The sequence below is a fragment of the Myotis nattereri genome, assembly GCF_964212035.1.
Source record: "Myotis nattereri genome assembly, chromosome: 4".
NCBI lineage: Eukaryota > Metazoa > Chordata > Mammalia > Chiroptera > Vespertilionidae > Myotis > Myotis nattereri.
Genome location: NC_138079.1, coordinates 33,636,329 through 33,655,028, shown reverse-complemented (window position 1 = coordinate 33,655,028; position 18,700 = coordinate 33,636,329). Strand labels below are relative to the sequence as shown.

The window sequence follows — 18,700 nt, the reverse complement described above, 5'->3', positions numbered from 1 at the left end:
AATATATAAAATACATATCAAAAATATACATCTTTGTTTTACTCTGGTTGCAAGTATCAAAAAATTTCTATATGTGACACGGCACCAGAGTTAAGTTAGGGTTTTTCAAAATGCTGACACACCGAGCTCAAAAGGTTCGCCATCACTGTCTTAGAGATAAAGATTCCAATGGTTTTAATAGGGTTGTTAGAATATTTGTGGATTTCCATCCTTGTTATCGTAATCTTTTAGATTTTTTTTTTAATTCTTTATTGTTTAAAGTATTACATGAGTCTCCTTTTCCCCCATTGGCCTCTCCCCTGCCACCTCCTCCCCCAAGCACAAGTCCTTATCTCCCTACTGTCTGTATCCATTGGTTCTCTTAGAATTTTTACAATCACTATAAAATGTGTACTATCTTTAAATTTCTGAAATTTGAATGTTGTACTATCTTTATGAATTTGCTAAAGCAAACAGAGTTTATGTACAAAGACAACTCTGTACTTCCTAAGTCTAATCATTAACTAAGAGAAACCAGAACACGAAGTATATTAAAACCCAAAAATTCTCAAAAGCTAAGAGAAAGGTTATTACTGTTTTTGAGAAGGCTAGAAACACTGGGAGGAAGTGCGGAGGTTCACGGTTCCATCAGAAAGCCTAACAAACGGAGATGTGAGAGACTAAAACCAGCAACGGCTCATGTGGGTGCTCGCCCAGGCCTCTGGGGATGTCATGACTATTATCCCTCGCTCCACAATTTAAAGTTCACTCCAACTCATGAGACCTTTAACCTCAACTGCAATATTCACATCTAAATTCCTGATGCTTTCATTACAGTGAGATATTTCATATTCAGTCAACCTAATACAGCTCATGAGTAAAACATAAATCCCACTTAACTTTACCAAAGAAGAGAGCTGGTTTATGAAAAAGGAGTAGTGCCACAGTAACTGTTTCAACTCTAAAACTAATACCACTCTAATGAACCCTGAACGATTACTATCAAAGCTTTAATAATTGAGATATGATGGTATGTGTCAAGATTTCTTTGATTTATATTTCAATTTGATGAAAATAATTTAGAAGAGAAATCACAATAAAATTACCAATGATAGGAATAATACAGTAAAAGAGAATTTCCATAATAACTGTAAAAATCACAACAAACCACTGATTTCTGACTGTTACATCTGATTTCACTGGCCATTTATTTCATTTTTAAAAATATATTCTTATTGATTTCCGAGAAGAAGGGAGCGGGAGAGAGAGATAGAAACATCAATGATAATATGTTTCTCCCCCACTGGCCCCGCACACAACCCAAACATGTGCTCTGACAGGAATCGAACCATGACCTCCTGGTTCATAGGTCGATGCTCAACTACCTGAGCTATGCCAGCCAGGCTCATTGGCCATTTATTATTAATCAATACACATATGCAAAAAACAAGTAGGGCAGACAACTCAATTTGGTTTACATGGTTAACTTGCAGCAGCTGAGCTCCACCTACAGGCAAGAAAAGGATCCTTTACACTAAGTTTAAAATAGGACTTTCCAAATAAAACTCCAATTTCCCCCAACTTTCAATTAACATTGAGTGCACATCAGAATAACTTGGGTTCTTTTTAAAATGTCTACGATCCCACACCAAAAATTCTGATCACCTGTTCTCACGTAATCCAAATATACAGAAAAGGTTCAAGGAGACTGATTTAAATACTTACCAGTACACATCTTTTAAAAACACTAGGAATACTCAAATATCATATTTTCCTTCTTCTAAAGCAGTGGTAGGCAAACTCATTAGTCCACAAAGCCAAATATCAACAGTACAACGATTGAAATTTCTTTTCAGAGCCAAATTTTTTAAACTTAAACTATATAGGTAGGTACACTGTTATTAACTTAATTAGGGTACTCCTAAGGCTTAGGAAGAGCCACACTCAAGGGGCCAAAGAACCACATGTGGCTCGCGAGCGGCAGTTTGCTGACCATGGTTCTAAAGTTACTTGATTTCCTATATTGGCCCTTATTTTTTTCAAAGATCGAAATTCACTTTAGTTGATATAAATGTCTTATCCCTGTTAGACTACAAAAAAGATCTGAGGTAACACTAGAATTTTTAAAATCTACTTCTATGTTATTCTATGCCTCAGAAATAACCAAGGGAGTGTATGTTTGGTGGGGACTAGGATTCTAACTCTGGGTACACAGTAGACTATCTAGAGCGCTTTTACTAGTATAAAGAATTATTGTCCTAAATTAATGTATGTTTTTAGAAGTTAGAAAAATGTTTACTATTATTAGAAGATGAGGAAGGAAGTAACCAGAATAGGGCAAGAGGGAGACTTCCAGGTAACAGCAGTTTTGCTTCTTGATCTGGGTGGGTCTATGGGTGTATTTGGATTATAAAAATTCAGCAAGCCATGTAAGTTTATGATATATGTACTATGAAATATAACTTATACAAATATATTCCGTATGTATATGATACTTCAATTAAAAGTTAAAAAGTAAAGAAAAGAAAAAAAAAGATGTGCCCAGGCTTCACTGCAGATAAAATGACAGAATCTGTGGGAGTGAGGCCCAGGCATCTAATGTTAACCTAATAAGAATCTAATGTCCAGTCAGGAGTGAAATCTAGTGAATCTAATGTGCAGTGCCGAGTGAAAACCATTCCTCTAATGAATCACAACTGTATTCATTCATTTACTCATCCACTCAGTACACACACTTTAATGACCAATTACTATATGCATATGACTCAGAGGATGTAAAGATAAGAGTCTCTGAAGGAGCTCAGTCTCAGCCAAGGGATAGGCAAACCAACAAATCCCATATGATATATACAAGCAAGTTACTTACAAGACCAGGAAGAGAAACTGATTTGTCAATAAAGGATTCACTCATTTTTTGTTTATTCATTCATACAAGTATTTAGGTACCTATGATGTTTGACCACAGAGATAAAACATAAAGGGACACAGGCTCTGCCTTTAAGAAAATTACAATACAAGTACAGGAAGAGGGGGGAAAGTGTAACCTAATGTCATACTAACTATCACAGAAGTGGAGAAAGGTGCAATAGAGATGCCCTGGGAGTCAGAGAATGTGCCTACAAGTTGCTGATCTTGGAGTCAAGATTTTATAAACTTGAATCAGTCTAGTAGTCTAGTAGCAGCAGGGATAAAAATTAGTATGTTAGAGGAGTGCTTCTCAAACTTGAATAGACACACAAATCACCTGGGGATACTGTTAAAATGCAAATTCTGATTTGGAAAGTGTGGGCTGGGGCCTGTGACTCAGCATTTCTAAAAAACTCCCCAAGTGATATTAATACTATTGGCCCACAGATTACATTTTAAGAATTCGGTTCTTGAGGAAGATCAGTTTTGAAAGGACAGATAAAAAAAAATGTCAAATCCATAGCACAAACACCAAGAAAAACGAAAACTGGAAAGCAGCCATTACATTTGTCAGTTAAGTGGCCTTAGTGAGAGGAGTTTTAGTGGAGTGATGAGGAGAAAGCTCAATGATATGTATTTAGAAATAAGTGCAAAGTAAGAAGGTGGAGACAGGACATAAAATGGAATGATTTTCTTTTTACTCTTGAATGCTGGAAGATGCTTAATCACAAGCCTAAGGAAAGGAACCAGGGAAGAGAGAAAACTGAAGCCAAAGGAAAGAGAATGGGATCATTTTGAAAGGACAGAGGGATTCCTCTACCTTTAAACTGTAAGGTCTAAAAAGCATAAGGGTTTTAAGAGAAAAGAATGAGTTGAAGAAGGCACTCCTAGTTCACAGAACAGGCTGTCAGGTGACCTGATGAGAGTGAGGCTGGGGTTGAAGTAAGCACCCTGGGAAGTGGGGAACAAAGAGGTACTGCAGGCACAGCTAAGGCTGGGCTTGTACTTGGCTGTGTGCTTTTGCTCATCAACATCCAGTACTCAAGATATAGGCTTAGAGAAGGTGGGCTGAATAAGAACGAGAGTGAGACTGATGCGTTTAGAAAAGGGAGGAGGCAAGGGACCAAAATCCTAAAGAAGTCAGAATAAATATAATGAGAAAAAAGAACGGAGAGGAGGTAGGGAGAACTTTGGACTTATTTCTCTCAAACTCCTGAGTACTTTTCAATGGAACAACTGGAGACATTGCTGAGAATAGATTATTAAGAAAAGATTGTACTCTATATAAATTTGTTGAAAATTATATTGCTAAGTACCATTCCCCAGCTTAAATATTAAGTACTCAGCAAACCTGCTGTAGGTTTAATATACAAAGTGATAAGCAGCTTTAACAGATTCCAGATGTTTCTTTACCAATAAAAGCAATATCAAGTGGCTCTTTGCTGAAAGGGCTGGTAGACTAGTCTAGTCCCTGATCCCTCCTGCTTGAAAAAGAAACTGACCAAAGGATAATAGAATACTTCAGGCACATCCAGATGAAAAGTTTGTATATAGCAAAATCACTGAGTTTTAAATCTAATTATATATATAAAAACCCAGGAACCAAACAGTGGAACAACCAGAACAACTGGTCAACCAGTTGCTATGATGCGCACTGACCACCAGGGGCAGACGCTCAACACAGAAGCTGCCCCCTGGTGGTCAGTGGGCTCCCACAGTGGGCGCGCCACTCGGCTGACCAGGATGAGCAGCGCTCCCACAGCAGCTGATCCCTGCAGGCCACACACTCCCCCCAGTGCACGAATCCATGCACCAGGCCTCTAGTAGATAATAATTTTACACTAATGTCCTAGCTGGCTGGCAGCTATTTCCATTATAATTCAACTTAGACTGAACAGTCATTTTCCTTTAAATATAAATATCCTTTTCACCACCTTACAATTTTTTAAGACTCTTAGAGGTTTTCTGTTTTTTTAACATAAAACTCACTTGAGACTTAAACTACAGTGGGGCCTTGACTTACGAGTTTAATTAGTTCCGTGACTGACCTCGTAACTCAAATTACTCGTATGTCTAATCAAAAAGTGAACGAGTGAGACACGTGATGCTGGGCTGATGTTGTGGCTTTCACTGTGACGTTCGCTGTGCCAACTAGCGGTGGGGTATCTGAAGCTGGCTCATAACCCGAATTTTAGCTTGCAACTCAAAGCAAAAAAATGGGCCGAGAGATGGCTCGTATCTCGAAAAACTCGTTAGTCGGGACACTCGTAAGTCAAGGCCCCACTGTATAGTGAAGCTAGTATAACTGACCAAAAGCAGTAATGATTTTGGAAATTTTTTGTTCTTAAAATAAATGGCAATTAGATACTCATGGAAATGTATAAAAAAAGAGTGAAAAACTGTGTTTTCCCTAAGAAATTAGTACTTTCTCCTGATCTTATTTTTCTTTTATTTTCCTTTGTAGGTAGGAGAGAAACAGGATGAAGGAGGGAGAGAAGAAGATGTGAATATTGAAAATTTGGGAAAGAGAACACTTACAAATAGATGTTTGGTGTTTATTAAGGCCAATTTTGTTAAATAAGCTTTCTTTAGTTCTTACAGAAACTTCAACTTTGCTAAATTATAAGTTCTATTAATTAGAGGGTACATAAGTATTTGAAATTGTATTAAGGCCCACAAGATAAAGTTGAAAACTTAAGGAAACATTTAAACAGCAAATATGTTTTATTTATTAAAATTAAAAATATATTTTTGTCACATTACAAACCTAACTCATAGTTCTTAAAAAGCAGAAAATCTGTTTTGAATGAGAGAGAGAGAAATAAAGGATTCTTCACTATATTCATGATTTGACTAAAAGAAAGGTGATGAGAGGCTCATCAACTCCATTTATGAATAAGCATAATCACCAAAATCTTCAGTTATTACTGGCCCAAAGTTAATCTACTTTATTAAATTACTCAACAGTGATTACTTGTCAGGTGAATGTTGCTGGAAAAAGAAAAGATATTTAAAGTAACTGCTAAGTACCATTTTTGAATGCAAAAGGTTGTAACATCAGTGAAAATTTTTGAAAATTACTTTTCTAGTTACATAAAGAAAAAAATTAAGGGAGCTAAGCAATGATAACATGGGAATACTTTTTAAAGTTTTTTTTATAAGAAGGTGAGAAACAACCACAAAAAAATGTTGTTTATATGTACTTACACCTATGTTATCCCCAAATGTAAGCCATCCAAAAAAAACAAATAGTATTACTTTTTAAAGCAATATTATTTAAAACATATACCATAAAGTTGTAATAATAGAATCACAAAGGAGAATTTTTCAATTAAGTTGAAATTCAGGAGAATAAAATGTGAGTCACAAAGTTCAACAACTCTTTATCAGGCATTTGCTGAAATTTTTTTATAATACTATAGAGATTAGGAGGGGTATATGGTATAAATCAGACTTGAAAAGGTACTTAAAAATGCTTCATGCCCACACATTTTCCTTAACCAGTTTTGACAAATTTTACTCACCTGAATCTGAAGACATCTCTTTTCATTCTACACAATTATTCTGCTGCTCTCATTAATATTAAACAAACACAACCTTCCCTATCTAGCTAAAATATTGCTTGCTCATATATAACAAATTATATAGAGGATTTTAAAGATGAGATCAGAGAAAAATGAAGTGGAATTTGATTCACTGCTGTAATTACTTTAAAACTGGCCTATTTTCTTTTACGTTTCCAAATGGGCTAATTTAGCACAACTAGTACATATATCAAGCATTATGAAATAGTATTTTAAACAGTAAGTTGAACAGAGGACTCAATCTTAATTTAAAATGAAGTATAAAAAGACAAATACTCTGATACCTAGAAGCACAATAAGCAACTTACCTGCGGCTAACTGATTTCTTCTCCCCTTCTCCCTCTCCAGCTGATTTAACACTTGCATTTGGGTCCTTTTTTAACTTTTTTGCAATTCTTTCTCTCATCAGGTTCTTCTCATCACCATCAATGTTTTCATCATTCTCTGCACCCTCAAATTCTTCATCCTGTAGAAATTGAAATGGAGTATGTGCTGGGCATTCCATCTCCCCTTTCACTTCCAGACTCTTCATTGCATCTTAAGCCAGGTTTGTTTTTCTTTTTGTTGGGTTTTGAATTAGCAAAGGCTGAATGAAGAATATGCTACAGGTGAGAATACCCGAGTTCTGCTCAGGGTGAACTATGTAAGTGTGAGATAACCCAGTCAGGGCTGTTTGCTCAATTCACACCCAGCCCCTCTGTGCAGTAAACTGTGCTCCTTCTGTATCACCAGCATGCTGACCTCAACCAGGGATCAAGTAGAAGAGGTAGAGATGGGTCAGCTGAGATTTCTTCCTATAATCTGTCACAGCAATTACTCCTCTTCTCACAACCCTTCAGTGGATCTCCAACTCACTCAAGACCCTACTCAAATCTGTACCTCCCTGACATGATGTCATACAGCTCCATCTCAGCCACACTAGCCAATTTTGGAGTTGTTATTTCTCTCCAGCCTGAAACATCCTTATTCCATTTATCTGCATTGCTTGCTCTTTCATCTCAGATCTCTGCTATGTTACCCTCTCAGTGACACTTATTTTGATCACCCTATTAAAATGGCAGAACCACCTACCCACCTCTAGTACTCTATTCTCCCTCCCTGTTTTCCCCCCAAAGCATTTATCACTCATCTGACCTACATTTTACTTAATTATGTGTTTAAGGTCTTGCTCCCATAATTAGAGGAAGCATTCTATGAGAGCTAATATTCTGGACCATTTTGCCTACTGCTATATCTTCAACTTCCAGAATAGTTCCCAGCATCAACAGAGAGAGGAGTGGGGAGAAAAAGAAGGAGGAAGGGAGGGACGAAAGAAAGGAGGATAAGAAAGATGCTATTTCAAGGGGATCTTTTTCTATTGTTTTTTTGATCAGCTGAGTCACAGTGAGGCAAGATTCTTAACTTGAGGTTGTAGACTCTTAGAGCAATGGTCCTCAAAGTCTGGTCCTCAGACTATGTAACCTGGATTGTTTGTTAAAAAATATAAAATCCTAGCCCTTATCCCAGTCTTTCCAAACCAAATCTTGAGAAACAGAAATTGTGAATTTTTTCAATAAGATGTTTAAGACATTCTTTAGCCCTAGAATTTGATAACCATTGACCTAGGTCTTCCATACCAAACTCTCTCCTGCTTCAGAGCCTTTTGTATGTGTAGTTTCTTCTACCTTCAACACTCATCCTCACTGCTCCTTACATAAGGCCAGTTCCTTCTCAAACTTTAACCTCAGCTTGTGCTTCCTATATAAGATACTAGAGGCCCGGTGCATGAAAATTCATGCACTGGAGGTGGGGGGTCCCTCAGCCCAGACTGCCCCCTCTCACAGTCTGGGAGCCCTCAGGGGCAGGAGGCGACCTGGTGATCAGGGGAAGGAGATGCCCCATTACACTTCTGCTGCTGCCACTGCTGACAGCACAAGCCTCGGCCGGCCCTGGTTACCTGAGCCTCGGGACAGCCCTGGGTGGCTGGGCAGCTGCCATCCGAGGATTGTCTGCACCTCAGGCCGGTCCTAGGAGGCTGGGGGGCTGAGGGGACTGGGGGACTCTGGAGGCAGGCATGCAGAGTGGGGCTGAGGGGATTGGGCACCGCCATCTTATGGCTGTGGGCATTGCCATCTTTGAGGGCACAGCAGTCAATTAGCATATTTCCTCCTTATTGGCTGTGGGCACTGCCATATTTGAGGGCAGGACAGTCAATTAGCATATTCCCTCCTTATTGGCTGAGGGCGCCGCCATATTTTGCAATGGTGTGGGGGTCAATTAGCATATCCCCTCTTTGTTAGATAGGATAATCTCTCTTTGTCATTGTGCTTTAGCATATGCTATTCTCTGAGCTAGGGGAACCTTCACCGCCTTTTTTGATCTAGTTAACTCCTAATTCTTCTATAAGACACAACACAATCATCTCTTCCAGGAAGGTTTTCTTGAACAGGTTAGATATTCATTCTTTCTCTACCCTCCATAATCAGAAAGAACCCTCTCTTTTGACTGTGGCAATAGTATTCATGCATAGAAAGCTATGTACTTCCTACTGAATTATACGATGCACAGATCAATGGGTTTTACATAAAGTGACAAATAGATGACTTGAAAAACTTGATCTCTTATATATAAAGGAAACTGCCTTCTCTTTTATCAGCTTTAAGCCAGTATAACTAAAAAGATAACTACAGTCATGAAAGAGAATCTTCTGAAATGTGTGTATAAAGAAGGGATACTGCTATAAATGACTGATCCAAGTATTTCCCATACATCATATAGGATAGCCATGCATCAACATTTCAACTTTTAACATAATAAAATAAAATAACACCTGAATTTTGATTATTCAAGTTATGTTATATCATAGGGAGAAAAAACAGTCTAGAAATTAATATATAAGATTCCACACACATGTAGACATACACTTGGAAGAAAATATTATAATAGCAAAAATATATTTTTAAAATCTTTCGTATTTTTTCAAAATTTGATATGCATAATTATGAAAGTAATATACAGAGTGTCCCCAAAAATATATACACATTTTGAATAATTATTAATTCTAATGGGTTAAATCTGAAAAGTAAGAAACATCAATTGAGCTATCAGTTGTTAAAGTGTGTATACATTTGTTTTGGACACCCTGTATATAACCTTTTAAGAAAAACAATTTAATTTTTTATAAAAATTTTGAATTTTCTGTATATTGTTCAAACTATATTTATAATAAAACTAGAGGCCCAGTGCACGAAATTCGTGCACTGGAGGGGGGGGTCCCCTCAACCAGCCTGCCCCCTCTCACAGTCTGGGAGCCCTCAGGGGATGTCCTACTGATGGCCCGCTCCCTATGGGCGCAGTCTGGCCGCAGTCTGGCCGTGGTGGCTTGGAGCATGCCCCCATGTGTGTCCGCTGGGGGCCTTCCCCCAGCTGCGCTGTGGAAGCTCAGAGCAAGCACCCCTGTGTGTGTCTGCTGGGGGCCTGCCCCCAGCCATACTGCGGAGGTTTGGAGTGGCACTCCTGTGTGTTGTTCTCTCAGGCTCCAAGCCTGCATGTTGTTATCTCAGGCTCGGGCCACACCCAGTCCCTCCTCCTGAGCTGGTCGTGACCTTTACAGCGTACAGACCTAATTTGCATATTAATTCTTCATATATATAGATACTCACATCATCTAAATCTCCTGCTGCATCACCCTTTTCACTACAAAAAAAAAATAAGGAAAACAAGTAAATTTTAGCTTCAAAATGGAAGTAATAAAATTATTCAGTAACCCAAAAATTTAGAATATTTTGTTGGATTAATACTTCAAAAACTTATTTCAACATAGAGTTTCAGAATGGCATTCTAGAGTAACTAGAAACATACTAAAAATGAGCCATTTTTTAATAAATAGAATAAGAGGTATGCTCCATCAACACATACACAAAATCAATAGAATTAAAAGAAAAATTGCAAAACAAAAATCAACAATGCTATTTTTATGAACAAAGGGCTGCAGAAAACAGCCTCATCTTTATCTCATTGGCTTGACATATTCTGGTTCATGAAATCAAATCCTTCAAATACAATGATATTAAGAAAATACTGTTTTGAAACAGAATTTTTGAAACTGAGCTAAACTTGGTATAGTAGTAGTTTAGTCCCCGTTTAAGACACTGGCCCAATATTTCACATGCAATTATATGTAACTGCAAGATATCTTCCCTTCTCAAAGAGAAGCAACAATCCCAAGATTTAAAAGTTTAACAATTTGAAATTTAATAAGTTCAACTGAAGTAGATAGCAAGAGGAGTGAAAGTGACTATAGTGCTGTTCTCCATAAGCGAGAAGCTCTACTACTGCCATTGTCAAAATGCTTTAGCTTTTTGGCTGGGTTGAAAAGAAAATTGACATATGAGAAACAACTGCTTACTCACAAAGGAAGCTATAAATCATCTACGCCAGAAGATGAGAACTCAGAATCACACTAGTACCATACCAACCTCTCAACAACTGGAACAGAACTGAGGTGTGGATCATCCTTAAGCAAGTCGTGACTACTTTTGCTTTTCCCCTTCATGCTCTAGAAAGGAATGCATGATAAAATCATGAGTGTGTGTGTGTGTGTGGGGGGGGGGGGGAACAGTCTTCCAAAAGGACAAGTGAACAAATTTACATAAAATTTAGTACCAATAAATGTGGTCAGCAAAAGAAATGTGTTCCTGAAAATGTCAGTATAAACTCAAGCTTTATAAATGAGAACCTTACTGAATTGGCTGAAAATATTATTTTAGAAACATCTTTTCTTTCAAAAAGTGACATATCCTTGAAAATAAGTTTATTGATTGCTATTTCCAAACACTGAACCATCATAAGATTTACATACAGCTAAACTAATTAATTTGACCCAGATATTAAAACGCAGAAGATAAATCATGAGTAATTTGAAATAAATGTACACTATACTCCAAGTATATTCTTTACATTGCACAGAACCACTTTTTAAATGTGCCCAAGCAGCCAGATGAGTGCACCTACGAGATGCTATTCAACAAGCAGAAAACACAAAAGGGAAGAGCTTCTCAAGTATGACAACATTCATCAATGACCAAATGCTTAATAAATGCTTTACGTTCAAAGTTCATGTGCTCAATAAACTTATATTTTAGTAGAGAAACAAGTCATAGGAAGATATAAATAGAACTGTATAATAGCAACTACTCCTGCTATTAAATATATACTTTGTGCCAGGCACTGTGCTACAGTACTCTACTCCTACTCCTCATTTCCTCCCCTCCATTCTGAAAGATATTTCTCTATCAATATAACTTTTTCTGGGTGAGAAAAAAAAAGCCTTTTATAACTGCATTTGGAGTAAAAATGTGAACATCTTGAAGTAAGAGAAATATTATATGCATCACTATTGTAAATGTGGTACAATTTCATCACTATTTTAAAATCTAGTTATTGAGATTCTTTTATAATGAAATCTACCATTTAATTTGCCTCATAAAAATGACTTGTCTGATTATAAGCTTTCATTTGAAAATATTTTATGACATCTGAATTTAAATTATACACAAAGATTCAGGAATAAACTTTAAACCAATACAAACAATTAAATAAAGCTATTATTTAAGAAAGCAATATAAAGGGAGGCATCTGCCAGACAAAAACCTTTCAAATACGTGAAGCCTAGGATTACATTTTCACTTAGTTTTTACTTCTCCAAAGTCTATCGCGTTCCTCAAGCATTCCCCATGTGAGATGGTTTCTGGTATCATCCCCATCCTTCTCACGACCCTCTTAGCCTCTGGATGCAGCTAGTTTGTCAACATCCTTCTTAAATGTGTTCAGAACTGAACAAAATGCTGCAACTGCGAGCAAAAATGCAAAGAATGTTAAATTCCTTATTCCAGAGACCTTACTCTCCTAATAATTCAACCAGGGCTTACAGGCTATTAAGTCTTATACCTATTCAGCTGATTTCATTAAACTCAAGTATAGAATTTACATGTGCTCCTATTATATTTCAACTGACTAGTTCAAATAATCAGGCACAGATTGACAACAAAGCACTCCTTGGGCAGAAGTATTCAATCAGCTATAAATCCATCTGACTGTACTATCTCCCGGATCACATTTCCTCATGCTGTCCACAAGAATATGAGAGACTCTGACAATGTGCTTTCCTGAACTCGAGATGTGTCATTATGGCACCCCCCTATCATGCAATCCTATCAAAAAGGAAATGAGTCAGTCTGGAAAGTCACTTAACCAGAGTCTTAGTTTCCCCATCTATACAGAAAGGAAGTTGGACTAGATCCCTTTGAGCTATAAAATTCTATTATTCTAAAAGAGATTTTTATCAGGTAGTAGAAAGATACTGAAATAAATAATGAAGGAAAGTGAACCCACGTGGGAGAGGCGCCTTGTCACAAATAAATGAGTGGGGTGAAGCGGTGTCTGTAATCCCACACTGATAATCCATAAACCAGAGGGGACTCTATCTTATTTCTCCTTTCACATAAAGTAAAGCCTCAATTCAGACTTCACCAATTATTAACTTGTGATGTTAGACTGGTTCTGGAATAAAGCTTAACACTGTGGAGTCACTGAAAAAAGAAACTTGATAAGCAAATGAATAATGAAACAATTATTTTCAAGTCCTCTAGAAATATTTAATTTCATGCAACTACTAAAACTGCAAATTGTTCTTAGTCATTGTAAAAGACTCTGTTTCTGGTTATTATATATCTTTTAAAACAGTAAGGCTATATATATATATATATATATATATATATATATATATATATATATTCTATAGGTCAGACTTTTCTAACATTCAAGCTAGCCTCTCCCCTCCCCACCCCCCGCCCTTTTTTTTAACCACGGGTTCATTTTACCCATAATGTAAAATGTATTTGAATGGTGCTCATAGTCTAAAGAATAGTTCAAAAACAAAATAAACAAAATACACTTCCATTCTGAATCTCTTTTGAATTAATCTCGTGCCCTGTAGAGAAATTTTCTTTCCTCTATGCCAGTAAATTTCAACGATTTTTGTTGTTGTTCTATTTTCTCAAGATGAATTTAACAATGGCTCCATTATATAAACAGACAAAACAGCTAAATTCTGTAGGCCAAAGACACTGCACAGCGTGCCAAGACACACTTCTATGTGGAGAACAGGCTGCGGATGAGTCATGCTGTACAGGTGTCGACTTGTGCTCTCCAGGCTGCTCAAGGTAGTGCTTAGGACCCTCTGGGAGGGCTGTGGAAGGGCACTAGGCTAGTCATACTGTGCATATGGCTTCCTACCCCGGAAAGCTGAAGTAGATTGCTTAAGCATGAGGGTGGCAGCTTCTGTATAACAGTTACGGTCATATTAGAGATTGTTTGATATTCTTTAGCTCTCTGAGAATAAAATACAAATTATAACATAGAGCATATTGTTTACTTTAAGACATTTAACTTTCAAAAACATTTCCAAGATTGTATAATATATCAATGTAAGGATATACATAGCCTAATTTCACTACTCTAAATAGTACATATTATTTCCATGTTACAAAGAGAAAAATTGAGGCTCAGAGAGACTGTTATCCAAGATCACCAAGTACCAGTAGAAAGTGAAGTGCCAACGTAAGTTTGTATGACCTCAAATCCATGCTATTTCTATTCCAACACACTCTCACTCAAAAATGACACAAAGTTTACCACCAAGGAACTCACAGCCTGGAACTCCACACAATAAGGCAGAAAGAAAAGGGGATAATGTTTTAGTAGTACACAATGACAACAAAGTCAGGGTTCTTATACAATAAAGCAAAAAATGTTTTTAAAAACAAAATGTAAGGATCACAAGGCAAAGGTTAGACCAGAAAAAGAAAAGATTATGAAAAAGTGGAAAAGACACTTAGAAAAGACTGTATTTTAGGTTATGAAAATAAACATAACTTTGATATCAGAAGTGGGATAGGACACTTCAGGCAGGGAGAAGAACACAAACAAAGACACAAACACAAAAGGGAAAACACAAGGCATTTATGTAAAACTAGAGGCCAGATGCACAAAAATCATGCCAGAGGCTTGGCCCCCGCCGCTGCGACCGCCTCTGCCTCAGCCCTCGCAGCCCTGAATTCATCTGGAAGGTCATCCGGGAGGATGTCCAGTTTAATTAGCATATTATGCTTTTATTATATAGGACAGCAAATAGTTCAGATCTGCTGATGTAGTGTTTCCTATATTTCCCTGATAAGAATTACAGGGAATTCAACAAAAGTACAGCATCCCAGGCCCCTCCTTCCTTGTTGATTCTGATTCAGTAGGTCTGAGATGGGGCCTAGGAATCTACTTTTTTAAAAAGTACTATCAGTGATTTTTACCAGCAGGGAAATTTAAGTATGAGGCTAAAAGACAGAGTTGGCAAAGAGGAGTCATGAACACAGGGGCTGGAAGAAACAGGCCAAAGAATTTGGCCTTATATCTACAGTCAGCAGAGAGCAATGAGGCTTCAGAAAGACTATTCTGAGAGTATTGAGTGGAAGGGGAAGAAGAGAAGGGAGATGGGAGACCAGTCTGTAGACTACACGGCAGCTGAGGCTAGAGATAATGAAGGCCTAAACAAAGGTAGCAGCAATATAAATTAAAAGAAAAAAATAGATTTGAGATACAGTATGGATGAAAAACTGGTAGGACAATAAAACTAACTGGTTGTGCAGAGTAAAATTAAGAAAAAAGTCAAAACTGAATCTAAAATATTTAGAGGATACTGATGCCAGGGAATAGAAAGAAAAGTCACAGGACGCGGGGAAGTTTGAGAAGAAAATATAATGAATTAAGCCTTGGCTAGGACCTGGGTAACTAGCAGGATATTCAAACAGGGAGATATCCAGTAGGCAGAAAAAGAAGAGTAAGCCAGCTGGGATATATAGATTTAAAAGTCAAAAACAAAAATGTGATAATTTTATCACATAGCCCATCCTATTTAAGAGTCAGATGAGAGAAATATGATGACACAATACTAGGGTTATACTACTCATTTGCTAATGGACTGTAGGTTGCAATTTTCTTGGCAAAGAGGAAAGCATTTACCTAGTCTTTCTAATGTTTAAAGTATTTTTCAGGTTTAAGGACAAACATAAAGAACCAGCTAACATTATCTGTGGTGGTATCCCTCCACATAACAACCTTGTAGCAAGCTCAAAGTGCTTTTGGAATTTCAAATTTACTATATTCAGTATAAGTTAAACATATCTTTTTTTTTTAATGTTGTGCAGCAGAAGGAAGATAAGCTTTAAACATTTAACACATGCTGCTGTTACAAATAGAAAAACTTTCAACTAATTTCCTAGTGAAGACAATCTCACAGTAATTGTGAACAAAACACTTTCAACCAGATATTTAACTCAACTAAATTAAATATTTAATTCAAGATTGACAGGAAAAACTCCTTTGTCCTACTCTTGATCTCCAAGGCTGCTCAACCTAGAATCCAGGACCCTATGGGAGATAGGGAACGGCATAGGCAAATTGCACTAGGCTGCCTTCCACCCCAGGATGCTGTGCTACCAGTGAAATTTCTGGCCAGCCTTTTAAATGGCTTATGTTTGAACTAGGCAGCTTCTGCAGCATTCAAAATCATAATAGAGACTTAAATAGCTACAGAAACCTAACTTCAAATTTCTGATTCCACATCTTCTACTTACAGTCTTGGAAAAGCTACATATCCTCTCTGAGTATTGGTTTCTTCATTCACAAAATTTATATGAGATATGGTTGTTATAAAGATTATATAAACTAAGTATTTGGCACAGTCAAATATTTATTAAATCAATACAATGCAGTATAATAAGTGCTTCTGAAGGCCAGAGGCAGATTACCACTGAAAGAAGTTAAGCTCAGCCTGGGTAGAAGTTGGGTAGGGGAGGGAGGTAGAGGTAGTCAGGTGTTGATAGTGGAGCTAAATCTTAGAGAAAAAACAACAATTAGCCACATAAAGGAGAGAGCATGCTTCAAACAAAAGGGAAAATGGTTAGGAAGACTGTGGGGAAGGCATGAGTATGCAAGGAAACTTAACATCTTTAGAAAACATCAATGAAAGGGAATCCTGGCAATTCCCAGATCTAACATTTGTGGTTTTGTCCATTTACAAATATACCCATAGGATCATGGCATAGTAAATCTTTCATGTTAATGAGACACACATTTGAATCATGAATAGTGCAAGACCAGTGCACTGACATCTAATGAAGATGACTTTATTGGTGTGACAGACATATCAGTGACATTGATAAGGAATGGGGAAAGGAAGTTTTCATGTAAAGAGGAATTTAATTTTGACACCTGAAGTAGAGATTCTTCCTCAAGGCACTCAGAATGAGGAAGAGCCCAGAAGAAATATTCAGCCTTGTCTCCTTGTTCAGAATATTAGTTTACAGGTGATAATTGAATCATAGTAGCAAACAGATCAATCAAGAACACTGACGTCAGTGAAAAAAAAAATTATGACCAAAATATTTCTAATATGTGCCCACTGTAATTCAGTTTTAATACAAGGGGTGTAAGTAGCACGCTTACTATATGCTCGATGTTAGCCTACCAAAACTATGCTCAATGGTTAGGGGAGCAAAGTACATGGATAAAGAAGTAAAGACAAGGGTAACAATAATGTGTTTTTAAGTCAATACTATTGTTAGTGTTGGTGAGATATAGGTGACTAAGTTAAGCAAGTAAGGCAGTGTTAGGTTATAGAGTTTTAATTACTACAGTAAAGACTCTGAACCTAATCCTTAGATCTCAGTGTTTGCTAACTTTCCAAAAAGGAAAATGTATCAGAATCTTGGGGAGTGAAAACACTTCAGATGATTTTCTTGAAGTATACTTATTAGAATCACTGCTCTGAACAATGGCAGGGCACTGTAAGGGTTTCAGCAATGAGTACTGTGGGGAAAGTGAGACTGAGGAACATCACACTTGAAGGCAAAAGGGAAGTATTGTGAGGTAAAAGGCCAAGAGGAAATATATAATCCAAAGACATGGATTTTATTGCGAGATAAATGTAGATTCAAATCCCAGCTCTCGATAACTTACTGCTTCTGTGACTTTGAGCAAATTATAACCTACCTATACCTTAATATAATCAAGGGTAAAATGGGGATAATAATAATAATACCTAATTTAAAGGGCTGTGATGAGAATTGAAAAAATGAATAAATATATATAAATATTTAAATGCATATAAGAGCTTTGGTCTATCACTGTTTATAATACTAAAAATAAACATTATCATCTAGAAAACCCATTAAACAAATAGCAATTAAAATCTGAATCATAAAGTTCTTTAACTTTAGTTCTAACTGACTGGAAAAAAAAATTCCAGGTTAAAAAAAACTATCAATTTTTTTCTTTTTTTCCATCACCATTTATCCCCCCATACCTTCTTCCACCTCCCCCACCTGCCCCATGCTATCACCACTGTTGTCCATGTCCATGAGTTTTTTTTAAGAGGGCAAATCTTCTCTGAAGATGCAAATATTATGGACCATAAATCATTTTACAAATTAGTTCCATGAACATTTACTGAATGTGCTCCATGTACAGCCGGAAATACAAAAATGAGTAAGATATAAACCTTAATTTTTTTTACAATTCAGAAAAAAGGGAAAATTACGGTTTTACCTGACTAACTCGATTTACTTCCTCCTCTTCTTCCTCAGCTTCCTCTCCAAATGAAAGCAAACTAAAATTTCTAATTAATAAAAAGGAAAAAAGAATGAAAGAAAATTAGAAAGAAAAAATTAAACAAAACTTATAAAATATCTTTTTTTTATGATGAACATTATTTTTTTTATTATTGCTTAAAGTATTACAAAGAGTATTACATATGTCTCCTTTTTTTTTCCCCGCCCTTGACAATCCCCTGGCCTCCCCTACCCCCCAGTGTCTTATGTCCATTGGTTATGCTTATATGCATGCATACAAGTCCTTCGGTTGATCTCTTACCCAACCCCCTCCTGCCCTCTTATTAGCAAAAAAAATAGAGTAGAACTTACAAGAAGAGACACTTTTGTTTAACAGTAGACACTATTACTTAATATTCAGTAGAAATATACTAAAGATCTATATTTTCAGCATAATGTTATAGTTTTGGCTTCAGATCACATATGATTCATATACTAGACTAAACTAATGGCCAAAAATCCATTCTGAGCACTACCATTAAATATACTAAATCAAACATGACAGAAATAATTAAGCTTTTTATATTTATC

The 18,700-nt window shown here is 36.7% G+C and overlaps 1 protein-coding gene across 2 annotated transcripts in view; it reads right to left on the bottom strand.

The window, feature by feature from the left end:
* The window catches only part of CWC27 (CWC27 spliceosome associated cyclophilin), a 183,927-nt gene that overhangs the window by 141,061 nt on the left and 24,166 nt on the right, over positions 1-18,700 (bottom strand). For both annotated transcript variants that reach the window (XM_081089109.1, XM_081089108.1), the window contains exons 7-10: positions 18,108-18,177; positions 10,928-11,007; positions 10,112-10,145; positions 6,779-6,936 (exon numbers count right to left, since the gene is read on the bottom strand). In XM_081089109.1, coding sequence (XP_080945235.1) covers positions 6,779-6,936; positions 10,112-10,145; positions 10,928-11,007; positions 18,108-18,177 — 342 coding nt within the window. The remainder of the gene's footprint in view (positions 1-6,778; positions 6,937-10,111; positions 10,146-10,927; positions 11,008-18,107; positions 18,178-18,700) is intronic.